Source organism: Contarinia nasturtii, unplaced genomic scaffold (assembly GCF_009176525.2).
Source record: "Contarinia nasturtii isolate CC-2019 unplaced genomic scaffold, AAFC_CNas_1.1 Cnas_scaffold_2166, whole genome shotgun sequence".
NCBI classification, from domain to species: Eukaryota; Metazoa; Arthropoda; class Insecta; order Diptera; family Cecidomyiidae; genus Contarinia; species Contarinia nasturtii.
In genome coordinates this window covers 445,526-467,151 of record NW_022199493.1, presented here as the reverse complement: position 1 = coordinate 467,151, position 21,626 = coordinate 445,526, and the positions used below count along the sequence as shown (strand labels likewise).

The 21,626-nt window shown below is 32.3% G+C and overlaps 4 protein-coding genes across 7 annotated transcripts; 2 read left to right on the top strand and 2 right to left on the bottom strand.

Moving 5' to 3' along the window:
- Positions 1–817: 817 nt before the first annotated feature.
- On the bottom strand, positions 818–4,301 carry LOC116347877 (phenoloxidase-activating factor 2-like). The gene is made up of 9 exons (XM_031778645.1): positions 4,019–4,301; positions 2,887–3,171; positions 2,512–2,703; positions 2,205–2,448; positions 1,976–2,129; positions 1,670–1,893; positions 1,458–1,601; positions 1,301–1,393; positions 818–1,235 (listed from the first exon to the last, which is right to left on the bottom strand). The coding sequence occupies exons 2-9, from the start codon at positions 3,031–3,033 to the stop codon at positions 1,123–1,125; spliced, it is 1,311 nt and encodes a 436-aa protein (XP_031634505.1). The 5' UTR covers positions 3,034–3,171; positions 4,019–4,301; the 3' UTR covers positions 818–1,122.
- A 2,984-nt stretch (positions 4,302–7,285) lies between these two features.
- Positions 7,286–11,909, bottom strand: LOC116347898 (serine protease persephone-like). 3 transcript variants are annotated; one of them, XM_031778702.1, is made up of 8 exons: positions 11,823–11,909; positions 11,631–11,738; positions 9,406–9,432; positions 8,891–8,919; positions 8,699–8,824; positions 8,515–8,565; positions 8,273–8,450; positions 7,286–7,697 (listed from the first exon to the last, which is right to left on the bottom strand). In XM_031778702.1, exons 4-8 carry the CDS (start codon positions 8,891–8,893, stop codon positions 7,357–7,359), a joined length of 699 nt encoding a protein of 232 aa, XP_031634562.1. In that variant the 5' UTR covers positions 8,894–8,919; positions 9,406–9,432; positions 11,631–11,738; positions 11,823–11,909; the 3' UTR covers positions 7,286–7,356. The 3 variants fall into 3 exon arrangements, 2 of the variants coding, with proteins under 2 accessions (XP_031634562.1, XP_031634561.1); XM_031778701.1 differs by lacking the exons at positions 11,631–11,738; positions 11,823–11,909 and adding an exon at positions 9,571–9,785; XR_004201733.1 differs by lacking the exons at positions 7,286–7,697; positions 11,631–11,738; positions 11,823–11,909 and adding exons at positions 8,066–8,094; positions 9,571–9,785 and having other exon boundaries at positions 8,165–8,450.
- Positions 11,910–13,399: 1,490 nt separating this feature from the next.
- Positions 13,400–14,377, top strand: LOC116347849 (von Willebrand factor-like). The gene is made up of 3 exons (XM_031778589.1): positions 13,400–13,838; positions 13,897–14,229; positions 14,340–14,377. The coding sequence occupies exons 1-3, from the start codon at positions 13,400–13,402 to the stop codon at positions 14,375–14,377; spliced, it is 810 nt and encodes a 269-aa protein (XP_031634449.1).
- A 1,312-nt stretch (positions 14,378–15,689) lies between these two features.
- Positions 15,690–20,096, top strand: LOC116347891 (serine protease easter-like). 2 transcript variants are annotated; one of them, XM_031778685.1, is made up of 12 exons: positions 15,692–15,911; positions 17,527–17,669; positions 17,733–17,892; positions 17,953–18,024; positions 18,099–18,161; positions 18,232–18,285; positions 18,373–18,639; positions 18,716–18,732; positions 18,813–18,816; positions 18,923–19,066; positions 19,660–19,784; positions 19,852–20,096. In XM_031778685.1, the coding sequence occupies exons 1-12, from the start codon at positions 15,815–15,817 to the stop codon at positions 19,903–19,905; spliced, it is 1,200 nt and encodes a 399-aa protein (XP_031634545.1). In that variant the 5' UTR covers positions 15,692–15,814; the 3' UTR covers positions 19,906–20,096. The 2 variants fall into 2 exon arrangements, with proteins under 2 accessions (XP_031634546.1, XP_031634545.1); XM_031778686.1 differs by lacking the exons at positions 18,716–18,732; positions 18,813–18,816 and having other exon boundaries at positions 15,690–15,911.
- The last annotated feature ends 1,530 nt before the right edge of the window (positions 20,097–21,626 follow it).

Below are 21,626 nucleotides of genomic sequence, written 5' to 3'. Positions count from 1 at the left end.
ACCGCCGGTTTATTTTTATTTTTTAATATTGATTTGTTCTGATTAACTATTTGTTCAATCTCTTTTATACTTTGTTCATTTAAATTACTTAATGACGCTCTATCGATTGCACAGACAGCTAAAATATCTTTAATAATTTTTGGAATTTTATATTCGTAGAAGTTTTGATACTCACGCCAGAACCGTTCCATTGCAAATGGCACATTTCAATTTTGCTTTGTAATGCAAAAACTTACACACATGTAACAAACAACTACCATGACAGCTTAGAAGCTGTCATAATAATTCACCACTTCTTCATTCCCTGTTCTTGTCAAGTTCAACATTGTCGGTATTGCAGTTCAGAAAATCTCAAAATATCTCCCAAAAAATGTAAAGTTGTGTTAACATCTCTTGAATTTGTTGAAATCCCCCGAATTTGTTCATATTTATTCATATTTAAGAGCGCGGAATCCCCCTAGATATATTCTATAGAAAAAAGTACATTCTGCAATTTTGTAGAAATTTCAACGCAAATTAGTCATACATTTTGACTGATGTCTCAGAACGAGAACCAATGAGAAAAAGGCTTACTTTGTTCGTGAAATTACTGAAATGACTGAATGTTTATTTTGTCTACTTTTTGCATTTACTATGAAAACAAATACTGTTGATTGAAAAGGTTGACCTATCGTCCTTGAGCGTATCTTGAGTCAAGGCGCTATACTTCTTTACTTATTCACAACAAACAATAAATATTGAACAAACATGCGCGTGTACGACATAGAGCAAATCAACTTTATTTTTTTTTTGTCAAATAAAATGTAAATTGAATGCGTAAAGTTCAAACCGTTCAATTTATTTGGTTATTTTGAGTATACTCTATATACGTAGAGCTATAATTTCAATTGAATATAATACATGCAAATATAATTAAATGATGAAAATTTAACAATTGAGTAATTTTCAGTGATAAATTATTTTAGCTGTATGTTTGCATACAATTAAATTCAAATAGAGAAATAGTTGATCATCACATTCCGGAATGAAATTTTCCCATTGAATACCATAGAATGCTTTTCTTAATCGGTTGAAATAAGCGTAGAATGCTTGTTTTTTGCTCTATTGGTGTGAATATGTTTGCTATCTCAAATTTCTCAAATTGAGTTGTTCGTCGACCCAATTTCGAAACAATGCAACATTTGCATAGGCCCCTGGTGTTTTTTCACCACATCCAACACCCCATGACACAATACCTACCAAAGGGATCAGTAAAAATTCAATCATTTAGTTTTTACTGTAAAATTAGTGTAAAACTTACCTGCTTGCACATATCGACCTTGTGAATTTTTGGCAGGGCAGACCAATGGAGCCCCACCATCACCAGTACATGTATCACGACCGGGTACACCACCTAGTAAAGAAAACAAATCAAATTTAACATTGGTCTCTGTCATTTCATTTGCAAACTCGCTTACCCGCACAGATAAAACTCGGATGTAAGCTAAAATCGGTGCCAAGAGGTGATTCTCTTAATTTCTGAACGCATGTTTGCCTGGGCACAATCGGAAGTTCTACTTTCTTCAAAATCACTTGATATTTGCTTAAATCATCGAATTTATCTAAAAATGAATATGAATTGAGCTAGTAAATCTATTTAAAAAAAATTAAAATTTTATTATTTTCATACCCTTTCCCCAACCGGTGGCGAAACACAATGCGTTATCAAAAACATCACCCGGATTTGGCAAACACACAGTGTTTACATTTTCAGTAATTTCAAATGGTTGCGTTAGGAATAGCAGAGCAACATCATTATATATATCATCCTCATGATAAAAACCCGGATTAATTACAATATTGCTTACAGTTCTGTCTTGGTGCGGATATAGTTCGTATGTTGTCCTCGTATCCCTGGATATTGGAAGCAAAATACAAAAAATAAAGTGTCCTTTGCAAAAAATTGAATTTTCAATTCGTCGTCATGAACACTTACCACTCGCCGGCGCGCACTTTGAGCATTTGTGAACCTTTTTTTGCGATGCAATGAGCTGCAGTTAAAACCACTTGTTGATGAATTAATGAACCACCGCATAGGTATTCTTCGGTTGTTTGTGCTTCCAAGATTGCAACGGCCCAAGGAAATTCGCCTAAATTAATCATGGTAAATAATTCGTTAATGATTCGTTCTCACTTTCTGTGCCAATGCCAATTTAAATACTCACCAAATTTCGATTCGTTGTCAGTGTCATCGGTTGTTTTAAATCCTACACCATTTTCATTACGTTTACCACAGTCGACATCAATCTTTGGAGTAATTGTAACGTTTTGACTTGGACGCCTGATCTTGGACGGTGCACAACAAATTTGAAGATAACTAGCACATTCTTGCTCACCGACATCCACACGAATTTTAATTATATTTTTGTTATTCACACATTGATGAAATGGCACACATTCGCATTTCGGCTATTGACAACAATTTCAAATAATCGCAAGTGAAATGGATTGGTCGTTTGTATTAGTATTTACCTGAGTCGTTGGTGCAGGAGTTGGAGCCACACCAATGCAGCAAACATCTAATGGATTTTCACAAACTTGATTCATATCGGTAGAAGTGGCATTGCACATTTCATATGATACACATGTACACTTTGGTTGATTGTCGATGAGTGGAGTTGGAAATGTTGAATCTACGTTGTCAATTGGTTCTGGTGTAACGATCTTCAATAGAGAATAAAAACATCAATTAAAAATTGAATAGACCTCACTTCAAAAAATCTTTTATAACCTAGGTTAAGATCAAAAATCCAGCAATGCATTTAAAAAAAGGCGATTTATTCAATAATTGGCTAATAATCACATTCGAAATTCGAATCAAAGAATTATAAAATTAAAAACGCTTACCCAAGACTTGGGTGTGGTTGTTGTAGTTGTTGATGAACCAAATACGAACTCAAGCGCTTCAACGTAATCATCCGATGATAGGTCTTGTTGTGGCATTGCATTCACAGCAAAGATCACCATCAAAATAATTATCAAATTTCTCTTCATTTTAATGTGTTGTTATTGCAATTGGCTTATGGTTTAATTTTTTCGTAATTATACTTTTTCACACACTTCTACTATAGTAATTCTTGTACTAACAAATTATTACATTTGATTATAGCTTGGCACCTGCCTGATGATTACCTAAAGACATGGAAAAATGCGTTGCGTTGCACAAGTTAGTCAAATCAAATGCAAAATGAAATCAAAAGAAATGTCAGGGCCAGTTGAATTGATGTTAAAGTAAACAGCAACAAGTCGCCAGTGAAATAAAATCGCTGTGCTTGTAGTTATTATCAGCAGCATTTTCAATCGAATGAAAGAAAGAGAGACTTTGATTTTTCTTCCTTTTCATATTCAAATCATTCAACGCGTTGATAGCATTTTTGATATTGGTTATACATTGAAACTGGTTTCGAGCCCATTTCACCGTTTAGTTTTTATTGAATTTTGAACAAAACGGAACAATCAACACGTTTTGAAATCACACCCACACTGCATCATGATTCATGATGATCATCTACAAATTGTTAGTAAATTGAGATGCTTTAAAGGTATAAATGATCCACGTTTATCCTATGCACAGCGCAACACAGTATAACTCTATTTTCAAACGATTTGTTCAGAGAACAAAAACGAAGAGAAAATGCGGTTCGATTACAAAAACAAAATTATAATTTCTATTTCCTATGCATCCGAATGCATTCGACTCCAATCGTATACGATCGGCCACTAATTTTGTTTGTATTCGCAAGCCATTTTTTATTAAAAAAAAACGACATTGATCATGAAAAACAATTAAAATCGAACGTATTGGAACGCCAAGAAAATAAACATTACACATTGAAATTAAATCGTCCAATCATTACGTCCGCCGTTGATATCCGTGACAATGTGAAAAAGTTTACCTTTTTATTTTTTTAATGAAATTGAACAAAATTTCATTTGAAAAGCAAAAACTTCAATCAAAGATTTTAACTCTGCTACATACCCGACCGATTATAATTCACAGGCACTGTTTGAATTGGCATCCACACTTTATACACTCACGAAATATTTGGAAACATCGTTGGAAAAATGAAATTTGTTTATCAGAAAGCATAAATTTTATATAATAGTCTTGCCTCTTACAACTTGTCTCTTCTACAGCTGTCTACTGATTAATCATTTTATGTGCGACTGCGATTCCTCTATATCAGCAACGATCAGTAAAATTACATATATTTTGTAATAACGGAATATATTTTCACAAATTCATCATATTCGCCATCTCAACGTAAAAAAATGAATCTCTCATGCGTTTTAATTCACGTTTGAAAGTGTTTTGTTTCAACTCATTCATATTTCAACGTGAAGATGTCACACTTTCTCATTGTCGAAAAATTGCGATTGTGTTGTCTTAAATGGAAAACACATATAGAAAAATCCCAGTCGGTTAATGCAATATAAATTGTAAACAAATCAAATGAAGTGTCTATCGCTCAAAATAATCGGTAGATATTCCCTTATTCAATTCATTTGTATAAAAAATCAACAACAAACGAAAAGTTTATTATTATTACTGCAACTTGAAATTTGGAATACTCATCTGCAAAATGTTGAAATGTTGACCTTTTCTATGTTGAAATTTTCAAATTTCATTATAATTAAAAAAAAAAAATTAGTGATTTTGAAAGCAAAGTTAAAAAAAAAAAATTGATTGGAATTCCAAATTCTCTTTCAATGTAGATTTCATATTGGTTAGCTTAATTTCTATCAAATTATTCTTGTTCGAAACAATTTGTTCCAGATAATCATATCCCTTCATAGTCCATCATTTGTTTTATACAATTTCTTTGTTATAGCATCGTACGCATGTGTTCAATTCCTTATCTTAGTTTTAGGCGATTCTTTAAAATTGACAATTTAACAAATTGGTTAAGAGCTTTTTTTAAAACCAATGATATCACTGTATGTTGGTTCGTTGAACAATCCCCTATAGATATCGTTGTGAAGACTACGAGTATCGCACGTTGCTTAAATTTTGTATATTCTGGAGAAGTTCTTTTTGAATGTCGTCGAATTTGTTTTTATCAACGTCAATGTTGATGATCATAAATGAATTCCTCTGTTCCTTTTTAAAAAAATGTCTTTGTGAAATTTATTGTATATTGAATTGAGAATAGTCTATAGATCTTAATTTATTTCGGGTAGTCGCCGGCGAATAGGACAACACGGTCGCATTTTGTAAATTCAAAAATAAATCGCAATTTTCTTCCCGAAAACTACGAACATGATTATCATCAATTTTTTATACTTTTAGCTAAGTTCATTTGAATGATATGTATCATTTCCGCTCACCCAATTTAGGCTAAAAAAATCATAAAGTTCAATGATTTGATATAATGTGAAATAACGTTTAAGCGACGGAATTCAATGTAATCTATACTAAAATGCCGCCAACTAGTGAAAAGACTTTTGCTCAGTTACAAACAACTGACTAGAACTCCACAGTTGTCCGTTGTGGCGCTAGCTGTGCTACAGTTTTGGATTTTATACAGTCTCTTATGGAACATAATTGCAGTGCACGTTTAACCTTTGATATAATGTGAAATAACGCGAAATATTCCTAAAAGTTTCCTTTCAATTTGCGCATGATATTCTTATGGTCTTCCCGTTTCAATGATGCAATAGCACTTGATCATCACACACATGTCTTGTATGTTTTTTGATTCGTAGAAAAATTTGAAAATATCCGTAAATTGTTCAAGTTCAGCAAATTCCATGGGATTTTGGTCTTTCATGATACAAACGACAGTCCATGAAATTTTCCAATTTCTCTCATTGCCAAGCGAACATCTTCTTGCGGACGAAGATCTTCTAAAATGATAGCGTATTGCTCATTTTCATGATCGATTGTTGTGCCATAACACTTTGGATATGACAAAAATTGGTAGTAAAACTTGGTAAAACTTTAGTATACAAGTAAGCTTCACGTGCAAATAAATAATTCGAAATGAATTCTTCTTCGACGATTCTTGTTGGAGGGTGCCATCTTACACACCAAATGCAATTTCTTTTCACTATTCCGTTCAGCAATCGTTATGGATGTCAAAAATTCACCCATAAATCCATCACCAACTTGAGCGCCTTACTTCAAATGCACCGAATAATCAATAAAATCATTTTCATTAATATAATTCGGTAGAAGTGTTTCTTTCATTTTGATGTTATCACAAAGCGATTGCCGATATAACTATTTATAAATTTATAGATGCTCACCGTAATTTATAGGACATTTTAATCAGCTCATTTGACAAAGAACAGTTCTTTAAGAACTAAGCGGCCAAACTGTATACTTCATTCACGACTCCAGCCTGTTGTAAACATTGTTATTTTCGTTGTAGAATAGTGTTGAGTACTTGATGAATCTGTGTTCACACTCCGAATAGCAACAATTTACAACAAAATAACTACAGAAACAACAATACAAACAAACAACTTGATAATCATTAAGATAAAAATATGATAAAAACAACAATGTTAAATTATTGTAAAAGACAGCAAATTGTCAATAAATGAATTTGAATTTTAAATTTGAATCTGTATATATGATATCCACTCATCGGATCTGATAATCATAGATCTGAATACACCACAAATAGTGTCAGTGTAAATATCTTGTCGCTGAGTACAATTCATGGTAGTATCAGGTAATATTATTATAAACATAATTAAACATACATTAAAAGTCAAGTCATTTTTGTGGAAATCGAAAAATATTTCAAAGATTATCTAGGGCCAATATTTTTGTTTTGGTTAAAAAAAAGGGAATTTCGCCAGGATTTTCAGTTGATCATTTTCTCTGTTATTGATACACCCTAGTACCAACTACAGTTGAGTTCACAACATTCATAAAAATTGTCAGTATCAAAATAAATATGAATGATTTAGCATAAAAATGTAATACGTGATACATCACATTCATAATTCCTGATGCATCAAACGTTATAAGCGCTATGAGCTAAGAAGTCGTGATTTCGACATTTTTTGCGAACACTGTTATCAATTCATTCACAAGTTTATATATGTTACATCAAATAAATAGTGTGAATCATTGATGATAAGAAATTCAGTAATAATGAAATGACTTTAAAATCATTGGTGATTTCTACGTGTTCGAAATAGAAAAATAAATTTCTTTAGAATCTGAAATAAAAAAGAATACTTTATTTGATTGATTGAATGAATGTTTTGTTTTTAATATTTTAGTCTTTTTTTAACAATCATATGGGCCTAGTTGGTTTTTTTTTCAAGCCGAATGAGAAAGTCCAGATTTGAAAAAATCATTTATTGTGGCCACACGATGGATTCGATCCAATCAACGTAATAAGCCACACGAGTGTAGATGCTTGGTAATGGAATACCACAAAAATAACCCAATGAAACAATGCCAACTATGGTCGCTGTGCTTGAATTACTGTTCGCGAAATACTGAAGAGGACTTCCACTATCTCCATGGCAAGAATCTCTTCTTCCTTCTGGATCATATGCACAATATTGTCCATTGCTTATACCATTTCGAAAAATTACTAAATTTTCACTTTTGTTCCATTCAATCCAAGTTGAATTACATTCGCGTAATGGTACCGTTGTTAAGTTTGTTTTCAGCAATTTGTTTGAATTGGATTCTTTGCAAAGATGAGTAAATGTTTGCATTAAAAAATTATAAAGATTCGCATAACGTTTACTTATCAATAACGCAGAGCGTAAAATGAGGATTTGCCATAACTATAGAAAATTTTCTATTGGGATGTATATTCGAATGTCCGCACATGTGAAAGTCGAAACTGGGGACTAGGTTTAAATAATTGTACCAAAAATGTACTTAATTGTACCGCAATTTATTTTCTATTGACTACCGAATTTTTTAAGCATACCAACCGGCGCTCCGTTCTTGAAAAATTTATTATTTTACTTTACCCATACAAATTATTTTTAGGCACACATACTAAATGAATGTTAATTCAAGAAATCAAATTGAAAAATCATAACGGTATATTATATATTAGCTGATGACGCGCGCAGCTAAAAATTTTAAATTTATTTTGTCGTTAAATGATTATTTTTTTAAATTTTATTTAAAATTCTTGAGTACCGAAATGAAATCTTGACTTCCGATTAAATAAAACGTTTCTTGACTACCGGTTTTCTGCGAAAAAATTGCTTATTTTACGCTCTGCAATAACGAAATGTTTATTTTAACCTCCAAATGCGAGTGCACCCCAACCGGTCACAATGAGTTCAGAATCAACATCATTCGTATCCGTCTGCAAGTTTGCCGCTGCAATATCGGACGTAAAATTAATTTTTTCACGAGTTTGAATCAATGCAATATCATTTTTCCCCGTTGTAGTGTTATATTGTGGATGGCGTGTAATTGCCTGCAGACAGTAAGAATAAAATCATTTGAAGAAATATGGAAGACGATTTGCCTATCTGATGTACCTCGATTTTATAGATTTTTCCTTCCAAGCCATCGTCACCATTGAGCGTTAGCTTAAATGTTAGATTTGAATAATTGAAAAATCGCTTGAATACACATTCATTGACATTCAACGAATCGACAGAAACATCCCGTAAATGGTTGATTTTGTCTCCTAAAATTAAGCTAGATATAATTTCTACTTACTTTTCCCACTTGAACTATGGACGGTCTTTTGGATTCCTTAACACAATGTGCTGCGGTCATAATGAAATTCTCCGATATAATAGTGCCACCGCAAGTGAAAGTTACATTTCTATAGAATAGTGCTGCCTTCGAAAAAAAAAATATTTCATGCGAACAAAAATGTTTTGAAATTGAAATTTTAAAACCAATTACCATCCACGGGAACTCGTTTGGTTTTTCAACTGAACCATCGTCCGTAATTCGTGTTGGAATGCCAATGCAGAAAAGTTTAAGATAAAATGCAATTAAAATCTAGCATTTAATCCAGTTACATCATAATAATTAAGTACTTTTTTAAATAAGCAGAAAAAATTGTACGTGGGTCTACCACAAAGGATCAGAGACATTTATGTATATGTGATGGATGATCCTTGTAAGTTATTGAAATTAAATCATATAAAAAAGAGAAGAGAAATATAGAACAAAACTGAATGCTGTTTGCTTGAAATACATATTTTGTTGGCTTTCCTTTGAATTAGAATATGCATTAGCTATCTCAGACTAGTAGAAACTAATGATCAACCAATGTCATATAACATAAACCGAGATCACAACTTTAGAAATGTTATTGTTGTTATGTTCAAGTGACAGTGTAGAATATTGACTGTGAAAAGCATAGTTCTTAAGTTCGAAAGTGACAATTAAAGCTTTCAATTATTTTTAATTACCAAGAAATTTTGATGGCCGCGTATGATCTGAAAAACAAAAAGTTTTGCGTCAATTATTCGGTTAAGCAATTTGAAAGCATCTGTGCATCACTTTGACTTGCGACGCGTGTTGGGTTTGATTGGCATTGAGATATTTTACTTTAAAACAAACAATTTTACAATTACCTCCCTTAGCACCAAAAGGTGCACCGTTCACTTTGAGACATAAAAAAAATAAAACAAACAGAAACACAACTGCCATCGTCACAATGAAATTGAATTCACGCAGCTATATAATGTGTATTACACTTCGCAAATCAACACAATTGAATTGTTGAAAATGTTAATTACTGCAAATAATAAATCGTACAGTCTTCTTTTGAATGTATCTGTTTCTTATAAAATATACTAAGCTTGTGATTTTCAACTCTAATAAATCTTTTTGATTTAGGTTTTATTTCGAAATTGAATTGATAAGGGCAAATATGATGTGTATGCTTATTGAAAAAATGAACAATCTTCCATATGGCTAAAAAAATTAGATAACATCATCGTCAATCATAGATTCTGACGTGGGTCCATAGGGCCCATATTACCCCCCCCCCCCCCCTGAAAAACGTCTCAAAAATTACCCCCTTGATTTTTAAAAAATTACCAATTACCCCCTTGATTTTTGATCATATTTTTGCTTGATTAATTGCCAAATCAGCAACTTTCAAATCGAATCGAATGTTACATATATACTAGGGGGTAGACACGTGGAATAGGATTAGACTTTTTAGTGTAAAAATTCGAGAAATTCAAGTGGAATAGACAATTCAGTAGCTGGATTCACATGGATTCACTAATCCCGTGTATGGAATAGCGAAAATGGGTTAATTCAAAGTTTTTGTAATCGATAGTACAGAATTTGATAAAAGCATTGAACTTGTTTTGAGATAGTAATTTGTTCTTTTTTGAAATATATTTCAGTTCAAAAGTCGATTACAAATTTACAAAACAATATATACACTTTCTCAAAATTTTATTGATGAAAAAAATAATTTTAATTATCAATAACAAATTGTCATACTCCAGTATCGATAAATAAGTTTTCAACAAAGTGAATAGCGGCGAAATGTGACATCACATTTGACAATGAAATGACGGATTGGTGGAATAGTAGGATTAGTGTTTTTATATTGGAATCATGGTTTAATCGTTTGTGTCTCCCCCCTAGGTTACATATCAACTTTTTTGCATTGAATTATTCAATTTGAATATAAAAACTTAAGCTAAAGTGCTATTCCTCTGTTGTTTTTCAGAGATTGGATTTTTCGAAAAAATTTGAAATTACCCCCCCCAGATTTTACGAAAAATTTTGAAATTACCCCCCATATTTTTCGAATTTTTTTTTTGAAATTACCCCCTCCTAAAACTCTGGACGTCAGAATCTATGTCGTCAATCGGTCGGTATTTCTATGTTGAAATTTGAATTTCATTCTATTTTTATCAATTTGATTATAGTCACCATGGTGACCAACTCTATTTGTATTAACTGAAAAAGTCGCCACATTATCTGGAACGAGATAGACATAACTCGATGAGAATAAAAGAGAGAATAACAAAATAGCATCCATAAAATAAATTACTGATTTTTTGTTGTTCCCGATAAGGTCATTCCAAATAACGAGATCTTAGGTCATGACTAACAAATCCACATATTCATTTGAGGATTTTCGCACCAAATATAAAATTTTAGATTCTAAAAATATTGATGCTAATAAGTGATGCTTCAATAGATTAGTCAAGCGAAAATGCCCATTATCAAGATTAGATTAATTATAAATTCAAAGGAACTGGACCTACGATTTTCAACAATCAATTACTCTCCGAAAGTTATTTTATTTTCATTTGAACCATTTTTAATGGGAATCAAGTTTTCTACTATTCTTTGTTTCGTGGCCATTTCTATAGGAGCCATTCCAGGTAAGAATCAATACTCATTTTCTTTCTATTATTTGCAATTGAATTTATTTTTTCATTTTATCTATTTCAATTTCCAATAAACCAAATAAAAAAAATTAATTTGAGATTTCGATGATGTCGCTTTGAAAAAATAATTGGATGGATCAATAATTGTCAATCAATTATTAATTGATAATAAAATGAAATCTTTTTTTTTCTTTGAAAATTTTCGGTTTTATCACTTATCCGTAGAAATAAATTGAAATAAAATCTATAATAAAAAAATATGTCAAACTTACAAGAGTTTATATGTTATAAGAAATATGTGTGCTTGTTATCAACATTTAAGTGAACTCGGTATTCCTCGTAAACCGTGAACGTGATTAATTTATTGGAAGTAGTATTTTCTGCGTAGAGATGCAATACCATAGCTCTTGTTTATTGTCTTTTCTTTTAATTTTTGGTATTAAGGTTCTGTTGATGAGTATTACCCGAAACATGTGGAACATTTCAATTTCTACGAATTGAATTATTTCCATTTAAGAAAGAACGATCGATTGTTGGTGCCCTGTTCTAGTCTCTGTTCACAATAAATACATACTTTTGATTGCGTCGAAATTTTTAGCAGATATGAGATGTGTATTCTGTTTTCGAGTACATATAAATTGATGTGGCTTATCCTTGAATGTATTTGACACTCATGTTGATAATCGGTTACTCATAGCAAATATACAAGTTAAATTGCTATAGAATATTGATTTAAATTGAGTCATTCTTGGTTCTTTTACAGGTGGTGAAAGCAAACTTCAATCAAAGAACGTATAATTTTAGATTTTAAACCAGAAATTCAACTCAAATAGAGTGAATATTTGATAAAATGTGTACGAAAGCACTTTGAACATAACTTGAATATATAATGACAAACTTTAAAATCATTTTCGGTTTGTTTTTACCGCGCATAACTCAAACAAACCAATCAACAGATATGACATTTTTCCTTTTGGAAAATTCGTCCAGAAAATTATTTTCATTGGAAATGACGTTTTTCTGTATGTGAATCTGAAAACACTTACATTGTAACTCGAGTTCAAAACCAACGATTTTGATTAATATTTTTATTTTGTTTATACATCGATACATCAAGCATTATTTCCAAGTACTACCAATGGGTAGTGTATTTTAATGTAAATGAAATTGTTGCATTGTCGTTTTATTTCCAACGTGGTATGTTTGGCGCATGCTTTTTAAACTATTCTCACTTTTTTTTTATTAAATTGAAGAATTGCCGTTCACGGATGGTTATATCACATGCCTTTACAAAAGCTATTAGTCAAACTGAATACGCTATAAACTGCAAAATAGGCTATTGACCTGCAAACAATCGAACATCGGCGTCTTATGTGTGTAGTAATGGCCGATGGATTTTGAATGATTTTAATTCAAGCGTTCCAAAAACTTGTAATCGTAAGACATTTTTATTCCAAATTTCTACAGTATAGAGAAAAGCAATTCGATTGTTTCTTTGTTAATAATTGTCTGATTTGTTCAGCCTTTTCCCAAAATACGTTCAGTAAATAAATTTTATTTGAGCACCAAGGACATATGTCCAGCAAGAGTGAAAATGTGGGGAGATCCTCATATCGTAACACTTGATGGGTTGCGATATGATTTCATGAGCATAGATTCGTATCATGTATTCAAAGTGGATGATACCGTTGGAGAAGAGATTGCTCTCATTTCACATCATGCACCTTGCCTATGTACGTACCTTCTATTAGTGATTTTTCTAGAATGTATCATTCAGAACATCAACAGAATTTAAAAGTTTTTTTATTGCTCAAAAACAGATGGCAACATTCCCGTGTCATGTTTGGCCTACATCACACTAAATGTAAACCATTCCAATTAATCAACGTCAATTGATTTTCGCAACGATTCTATAGCTAGTATTGAAGTTGATGGTATCGATAGAACATCAGATCTTCCTATTCCCCTTTTAGATGGTTATCTTTTGCTTCGTAGAGAGGAATTCAACGCCGTGTCAGTTACATTTTTAGATGGTTTGGTAATGAAATGGAAATCCGTTGAATTGACAAATAATCAATTGAGCATGGATGTACCTGTCGCCTATGCTAGTCGAACAAGCGGCTTATATGGAACATATGATGGATACCCATCAAACGATTTGAAAACACCCGACGGTAAAATCGTAAGTGATGCTGTTGAATTCGGTCATTCATGGAGCGTTGCACCGTCGCCACCTTCATCATACGAAAAGCCAATCGACGATATGTGCGCATTATATCCAGAACGCAAGCCAGAGGCAGAAGAAATTTGCTCGTTTTTGAAGAGTGAAATATTCAGTAACTGTACCGTTAACGTTGAAGGATATTACGAGGCGTGCTTGTTTGAATTATGCGCAGTGGATAAAGAGGAGCAAATTGAAAACTCCAAGAAAACAGCTTACAGCATCTATGCAGATGAATGCCATGTATTTCTGCCCGAAAGTGAGTTTTGTTTTTTAGTATGATGATTTAATTATAAATCAAATTTCAATATTTGCAGATGAAAAATGTTCAACTGGGCAAGTGTATGAAGCATGCTCCAAATCGTATTACCGTAGTTGCGGTGATCTACTTTCATCATATGTACAGGAATCATGTGTCGCCGGTTGCCGATGTCCAGAAGGTCAAATTGTTGATTTAGACGAACAATGTATCTCAGTCGACGAGTGCAAAAGCAAAGCATGCTCTTACAAAAACGTAACATACCACCGCGGAAGTAAAGTTCAACAAGATTGCAATACATGTGAATGCCACAATGGACAAAGGAATTGCTCTAACAATCTATGCTCACCTAATGCATCACCACCGGATATTCAAGTGAACGGATATTCAAGTATTGTGATTATCTTTTTTGTTTTACATATTCAATTTATTTCAATGCGACTTTATAATTGAATTTTTTTACAAAATACATAATAAAAATCTATTTGCTTCATTTTAAAGGAACAACCGCTTTTTCCATAAGCTACCAAGACACATAAAATATATCTTTCTTCTTGTGCAAAAATAAATGAACTTCGATCTAAATCAGCTTAATTCTAAGCATTTTCTTGAGTCAAATCACCATAATATTCATAATGGACTTCATCTCAGAACTTTTAAACATAGTTTTTCTAATTCGTCGCGGTATTGATCTGCTTCTTTTCGCAATACTAATATTTCGTCAACTTTATTCGCCGCCATGTTTTCTTTCTACAAAGATAAATAAATTGATTTGATTAAAATATTTTTCTTCTATTATTTTTTGCTTTTGTAAATTGTTTCAAATAAGAACGTAATGAATTTTTGTTCTATCAAACGAAGAAAATTTATTGGACGCAAAAAACGGTTATAATCTTTCATTAAATTTATTATTTTTTATTTAATGTTTTGGGATTGATGATATAAAATTTTGTTCAAGTGAGTCTCTTACTAAAAAATGTGTGGATGCGTTTGCCCATTAAATATGAAAATGATAAAATAATCTTTGCGTTGTTTTTACAGTTATCAAATGCCATATTAGAGGCATATGCCAGCTTGGGTAATTTTGAATATTACAAAAAAAAGTGAAACATTTTGGTTGGGTTTTTACAGACTTTGAGTAAAATGACGTTTGTTTACAAAGAATATCAAGAATAATACTATGCACAACCTTTCCCAAACAATTTTAAATACAAATTATCTGGTTTGCTGGGTTTGGAAGGACACAGAATAATGAAACCCATCTTACCATGCGAATTTCGGCCTACTGGATGATGTTATTCAAACTACCAACCCCCATGTCGTAGCGATCTAGAGTGGACATAATGTCAACAAAAAATGCGTGTTGTTTTCGTTTCATTACTCTGGAAGTACCAACTATATTGTGACAATTGAACTAAAGTCATGACTGTCATGAAATCGAACAATAAAAAACAATTTATCAACGATCGCCAGAGCCTCAAACTAGAACAAGAGCAATTTAAATTTGAATAATAACCTTCAGGCAGTCATAGATTCACGCCGTGTGGAAACACGATAGATAGGCCAGTGATTATAAAAATAAACCATAAAATGACATTCAGAGAAAATATAGAGACAAGAAAAATGACTCATGGTGGAATATCAAAACATTGTCATCGAAATGATAACAGAAGGAAAGCGAGAACATTGTATATAAGAAAGTAAAATAAAATGAGTAAAAATACAAACAAATTTACGGACGAATAAGAATAAATAAATACAAATAATAATATAATCATCGTAGTATTATTTCGTTGCATGACGTGACGTCGATACGAAAGCTCCAGCATCAACAACATTGACACTAAACACTGGGCACATTGTGATATTATTACATTTATTTGGGAATTCCGTTCCTTTATCTCTTGGCATTTTTCTGTTGAATAAAGTCAAAAAATGAGTTTTCGTGTATAGTGATTGACGTGAGGTCGAACTGAATGCATCAATCGAAACCAATTTTAAACTGTACAAAGATGCAATATTACATTCAACTTTTTTCTCTATTGGCTTGCTTCATTCGCCTGGGTGGTGCACGTAAGACTTTTTTTTGTGAATAATATATATAAACTAATTTTTGATGAAAATCAAAATTTTTCATTCAAATTGTTGCTTTTGGTGTTATATTTATTGAATTTCATTTTCAAAAACATGTAAAATCTGGACTACAATAATATTTTGTTCAAATTTTAAAACAATAGTGACTGTAAAATTATCATGAAAATTATTCTTTTACGTCCAAATCGAACTGAAAAATCTTTTACTTTAAATACAGTGAATCTAATTTTTTTGGATCTTTTGTGTGGGAACCATATTTATTTTTCATTCGATCATCTTTAAATTTTGAGAAAGTTATTTTCTACCGAAAAAAATAAGCCGTAACAAAATTGAAGTGATTCTGTTAACAAAAAAAAAATTATTAAAAAAATTCACAAAATAGTGTGTCCCGGGCTAGGAGAGAGAAGCCAATGCTAGTTTTTATAGTTTATAGCTAATTTACTAGTTTATTGCTTGAATAATCTAATAATGCTAATATTCCTTTATGAAATTGCTAGTTTTCTAGTTTTTTGTTCTGTCAAATGACAATCAAACGATTGTACTGACACAATGAAGTATTTTGACGTTTTGTTGCAGACAATATATTGGGCTGAATATTCATTTGAAATGGAAAGAAATAGCACGCTATTTTTGATAAAATAATAGAAGTGATTGTTATAATTATTTTACCAACGTAAGTGTTTTCTAACCAAAACAATCACTTCTATTGTTTTTTCAAAAATAGCGTGCTATTTCGTTTCATTTCAAATGAACATTCAGCTTAATAATTGTCTGTTTTGTTGTTCAAACATATTTTTATGTATTTTGAATAATTAATACATTTTGAATACACTTATAATAGTAAAAATTAGTTTGATTATTCTTTTTTTTAACACAACATTGTGCATAAAAACCAAATCATGGCACAATATCAAAATGGCGGATCAAATAATTTTTGCTAGTTTTTTTCTAATTTTCCTAGTTTTTACTTGAAATATAAAAAAACGACTTATATTTAAATCAGTTATGTGCGAAGGGGGGTAGGGGGGTTTACCCCCCCCCCCCTGTGATTTGGATGAGAAAATTTTTTTCGCGAAAATTATTCGAATTTGCTAGGGTTTTTCACGAAAAAAGTGAAGACCTCTTTTTTTTTTAGCTCTTCACTTTGTTTGGCTGAGAAAATTCTTCCGATTTGCTAGGGATTTTCGCCTCAAAAAGTGACTTCCAAAAAAAAAAAACGATTTTATTGTAATTTCCTGAGGTTTTGCGCGGAGAAAATTCTTTCGATTCGCTAGTGATTTTCGCCAAAAAAGTGAAGAGCAAAAAAAAAAACCAAATTTGTTGTTCAGATGAGAGAATTTTTAGTTTTTGAAAAATCACCCCCCCCCTGTAAAATGTAGCTCGCACATTACTGATTTAAATGCTCAGTTTCCGTCCCCTAGGTCCCCTAGGTGTAAACTTCAAATATTTGTATCCATTTAGTTTTGAAGATATAAATTCTCGATCAGTTTGGAAATATTTTCCTCGGGAAAAAGTTCATGTTTTAGCGAGATAATGATGTTTGTCAAAAAATAATGTACACATTTAAAATCGTTATCAATTTCATTAATTTCAGAATATCCGTGTACCACACCAGATTACACATACGGTTATTGTACTGATGCAAGGCAGTGTTCCTATCTTTATAATTTTTGGCTCTCGAATCAATACTATCTACTTTATTACACTTATTGTGGCCAGACCTTTGGATATGGATCGGTAATTTTGATAAAATTTCTTCGTATTCCAGATAATTATATGTCAACCAATTATTCTCAATAGGTTTGCTGTCCCTACCAGGCTATAAATACAGGACCGTCTACGATAACAACTCCACCACCCAGGCCAATAACAACTCCACCACCCATTTCAACAACAACTCCTGTAGTTCCAAATGTTGGCCTTCTACCGCAACCAGGAACTTGTGGAGTTAACATAAAAAGTTATAAATTAAACAAGAATTTTTGTGAAGACAATTAAAAAATGTTCCTTTTCTATTTAGATCGTATAATATATGGTAAAGAAACGGAAATAACGGAATTCCCCTGGATGGCTTTAATTGAATACACAAATCGTATGATTTTGACCATAATTCAAATAATTTCTTTAGAATTTAAGGATAATTTTCTTGTTTTAATTTTCCCACAGTGGATAAAACCAAATCTCTGGCTTGTGGTGGTGTCCTCATTGATAAGAACTTTGTTTTAACGGGTATATGATAAATAACATAATTTTGATTATTCCCAAAATTATCAAATCATTTTCTCTTCGAAATTCAAAGCGTCGCATTGTGTGAACCGCAGAGCATTAACAACACAAGGCAGGAAACTTTCAGGTTTGAAATAATATAATTGAAAACAATTATGTTTATACAACTGATGTATTGTTTTTGTTATCGATTTTTCGTCGGCTTGGGATTCAGGCGTTCGGCTTGGCGATTGGGATACAACATCTGACCCAGACTGCGTTGAAAGAGAAAAGCAAAATTGTGCAGATCCATTTAAGCATATCCTCGTATCAGAAATCATTATACATGAGGCATATAATCCCGATTCGAATCTTAATGATATTGCTCTATTACGTTTGGAACATCCAGTGAATTATACATATTGGATCCAGCCCATATGTTTGCCATTGTCGAGCGAGGTAGTCGATGCAATCGGTGAAGGGGTACAATTGGAGGTTGCAGGTACTTACATTCTCTGGCATCTTTAGTTAATCTCATTAGAAATCATCAAAATTTAATTTCTTCGTTTTCTATTCAGGCTGGGGCACCACAGAGGTATTTTTAAACATTCTTTGGGATCTAAATCGCAAACCTGCAAAATCTAATTGTTCTTTATTTTTCTGTTTTCATTTCAGGATGGTATTTTTCAGTATTTGAAGCTATGCATTCCATTATATATTTTTTATTTTCATTGATTTCATCTCAATTTTAATACGTTGATCTTGAACGTTTGCCATTTTTATAGGAAGTCCTAGTGATGTTAAAAAGAAGGCTATGCTCTCAGTTGTTACACATACTCGATGTAATAATGAATATCGTAATAATGGTTTTACTATGACAAATGGGCATCTATGTGCTCAAGGTGATGACAGACAGGATTCGTGTCGAGGTATGTTATTGCATAAAACTTAATAGAAACACCAAACTTTAATTTGGAGCGGGCTTATGTGACCGTTGATTGTAGTTTATTTATTTCAAATAAATAATTGTTGCCGACGTTTCGACTCAATGCAAAGCAAGACGACAATGACAGCTAGGCAACGCAGCAACTTCATTATGGTTGTCACTATTTATGTTGGGTGGCACAAATTTGTACCATTTTTGATTTGGGCGATCGAAATTTGTGCCATTTTTAGTTTCGCTGGCAACCGCACCATGGCGCTACTGTCAACGTTACTTGTCATCGTCGCGCTTTGACTCAACGAGAGTCATAATCATGGCTGTACATTGAAAAACATAAATGAAAGATCTGGTAAGAAATGAAATAACAAGATCTTTCATTTATGTTTTTCAATGTACAGCCATGATTATCACTCTCATTGAGTCGAAACGTCGGCAACAATTATTTATTTGAAATAAATAACCTACAATCAACGGTCACATAAAGCCCGCTCCAAATTAAAGTTTGGTGTTTCTTTTCATATTAACAAGACCGTAACACTTCATAAGACTTAATTTTGTGTCTTAAATTTTCGAAAACAGGCGATTCCGGCGGACCACTTATGTATCAGCATAAAAATGGATTAAACGTTCATTATTACTTGGCGGGTATTGTTTCATTTGGTGGAAGAGAGTGCGGACAACCTGGTGTCCCATCAGTATATACAGTACGTTCGAGAATCGATGCATTTTTTACAATTTCCAAAATTGACATTTAATTTTTGTTCATTACAGAGAGTTGACCAGTACATTAATTGGATATTGGCTAAGCTAGCCAGGCTAACATGAAACCATCGACATCAAATAATCACACCATGACGATCGAATCGGGCCACCTCAAACATTTCAAATCAAAATTAAATATTTTTTTGCAAATATGTAAAAAAATTTTATGCTTGATTTGGATTTTTTTTGTTTGTCACAATATAAATTACAATAAATATAGGTTTCGATGTTTGGACCGATTTTTCTAAATTACACGTTTCAATGTAGTTTTATGATCATATCTATTCAATTTTTGGCCAAATTCTATCGATGAACAATAAAAATACATAAAAAAAATTGTGAATCTTATCAATCTTATTTTCTTACCGAAATACTGAAAAATTTGTATGGGAGTTAACTAAGTGGCAAAAATTTCACGTCATTACGGGTATGCCTCCTCCCAAATCTCTTTTTGTAGTATTTTTGGTTGTTTCTAATTTATATTTGCAAACGTCATCTGCTTGGATGATTGTTTTAGCAAAATATTTTTCCGATTTTTGTACTTTTTGGTCCGGTTTTAGTTTTAGTGTATAATTTGGTGTTTTTGTCTGAAATTTATTCTAATTGGTGTAAAAAAAGAATATCTCAGCTATGACTCTAGGTGTTTGATTGTATATAGGATAGGATTGACTAAAATGGGTTCTATATAAATCGTATCGACCTACTACGTACGCATATAGATGTCCAATTAACATCGAAATATTATCATATCTTATTACTAAATACGAAAAATCCTTTATTAACTATTAACAACCAATCATGCTACGCATAATAAAATGAGTAGTAGTATTAAGATCGATGTTAATAGCGAGTAGTAGTATGTTTATTATCTATTAAGATGCCGAAGTTAATACGCGCCATTGGTAATTTTGCACAGCAAAATACAAGTGTGAGTTGTGTGTTAGTGGAATGTCCATTGTAAACAAGTGTGAATGCAAGGGTGAGCGAGACAGCATGAAAAAAAGATTTGCCAAGCACGATTGGGCAAGAGATGACAAATTTTTACGTTCTGTTCACAACACATGATATAGACGACTTAGCTGTGTTCGAGAATTGAGAAAAAAATGTTTTTTTTTTTTTCACTTTTTGTGCTCTATACCGAGTCTCCGAGGGTTTCATATAAAGTTGCCATGTACGTAGGCGACTATTTAAGTTTCTTCAATATGTATGTTTTAGTATTGCCCGATGCAAACCATTGTCATATTCGTTAAGTTTAACATTTTGTAGCATAAACGTTCTCAGAACGTTTTGTCATTCGATCGTTATTTGTATTGTTTACCGTAACATGTAAATTGCGTCTCAGCCAAAAAATGAATTTTACTCGTGAAAATTTTCGAGCGATTATTTTTTTCCACTTTCGATTGGGTGTATCACAACAACAGTGTTTTGATCAACTTCATTTGGCCTTTGGCGATGAAGTACCAAGTCTTCGGACAATCTATAATTGGTACAACGAATTCAAGCGCAGTCGCCTATCGCTCATCGACGAGTTCCGCGAAGGTCGTCCAAAATCAGTTGTTTTACCAGAAAACATCGATGCTGTCAGAAATATGATAATGGAAGATCGTCATGTAACATATCACGAGATTGAGGCATCCCTGGGCATTAGTGCGACCAGCGTATTTAAGATTTTACATGAACATTTAGCTGTCAGAAAGATTTGCTCTCGTTGGATACCACATATTTGACAATCGCTCAAAAAAAGGCTCGTGTCGATTGGTGTAAACAAATGCTCAAGAAATTCA

Excerpts from the sequence above, each read along its gene's own strand:
- LOC116347877 (XM_031778645.1), bottom strand. The coding sequence starts at position 3,033 with ATGAAGAGAAATTTGATAATTATTTTGATGGTGATCTTTGCTGTGAAT. Across the intron at positions 2,704-2,886 it reads CAACCACACCCAAGTCTTGG|ATCGTTACACCAGAACCAAT; the intron begins GTAAGCGTTTTT and ends TCTCTATTGAAG. Across the intron at positions 2,449-2,511 it reads CTCCTGCACCAACGACTCAG|CCGAAATGCGAATGTGTGCC; the intron begins GTAAATACTAAT and ends TGTTGTCAATAG.
- LOC116347898 (XM_031778701.1), bottom strand. The coding sequence starts at position 9,646 with ATGGCAGTTGTGTTTCTGTTTGTTTTATTTTTTTTATGTCTCAAAGTG. Across the intron at positions 8,825-8,890 it reads CAAACGAGTTCCCGTGGATG|GCAGCACTATTCTATAGAAA; the intron begins GTAATTGGTTTT and ends TTTTTTTCGAAG. Across the intron at positions 8,451-8,514 it reads GAAAAATCTATAAAATCGAG|GCAATTACACGCCATCCACA; the intron begins GTACATCAGATA and ends TACTGTCTGCAG.
- LOC116347849 (XM_031778589.1), top strand. The coding sequence starts at position 13,400 with ATGAAATGGAAATCCGTTGAATTGACAAATAATCAATTGAGCATGGAT. Across the intron at positions 13,839-13,896 it reads CCATGTATTTCTGCCCGAAA|ATGAAAAATGTTCAACTGGG; the intron begins GTGAGTTTTGTT and ends CAATATTTGCAG. Across the intron at positions 14,230-14,339 it reads TCAAGTGAACGGATATTCAA|GAACAACCGCTTTTTCCATA; the intron begins GTATTGTGATTA and ends TTCATTTTAAAG.
- LOC116347891 (XM_031778685.1), top strand. The coding sequence starts at position 15,815 with ATGCATCAATCGAAACCAATTTTAAACTGTACAAAGATGCAATATTAC. Across the intron at positions 17,893-17,952 it reads TTGTGGAGTTAACATAAAAA|ATCGTATAATATATGGTAAA; the intron begins GTTATAAATTAA and ends TTTTCTATTTAG. Across the intron at positions 18,025-18,098 it reads TTTAATTGAATACACAAATC|TGGATAAAACCAAATCTCTG; the intron begins GTATGATTTTGA and ends ATTTTCCCACAG.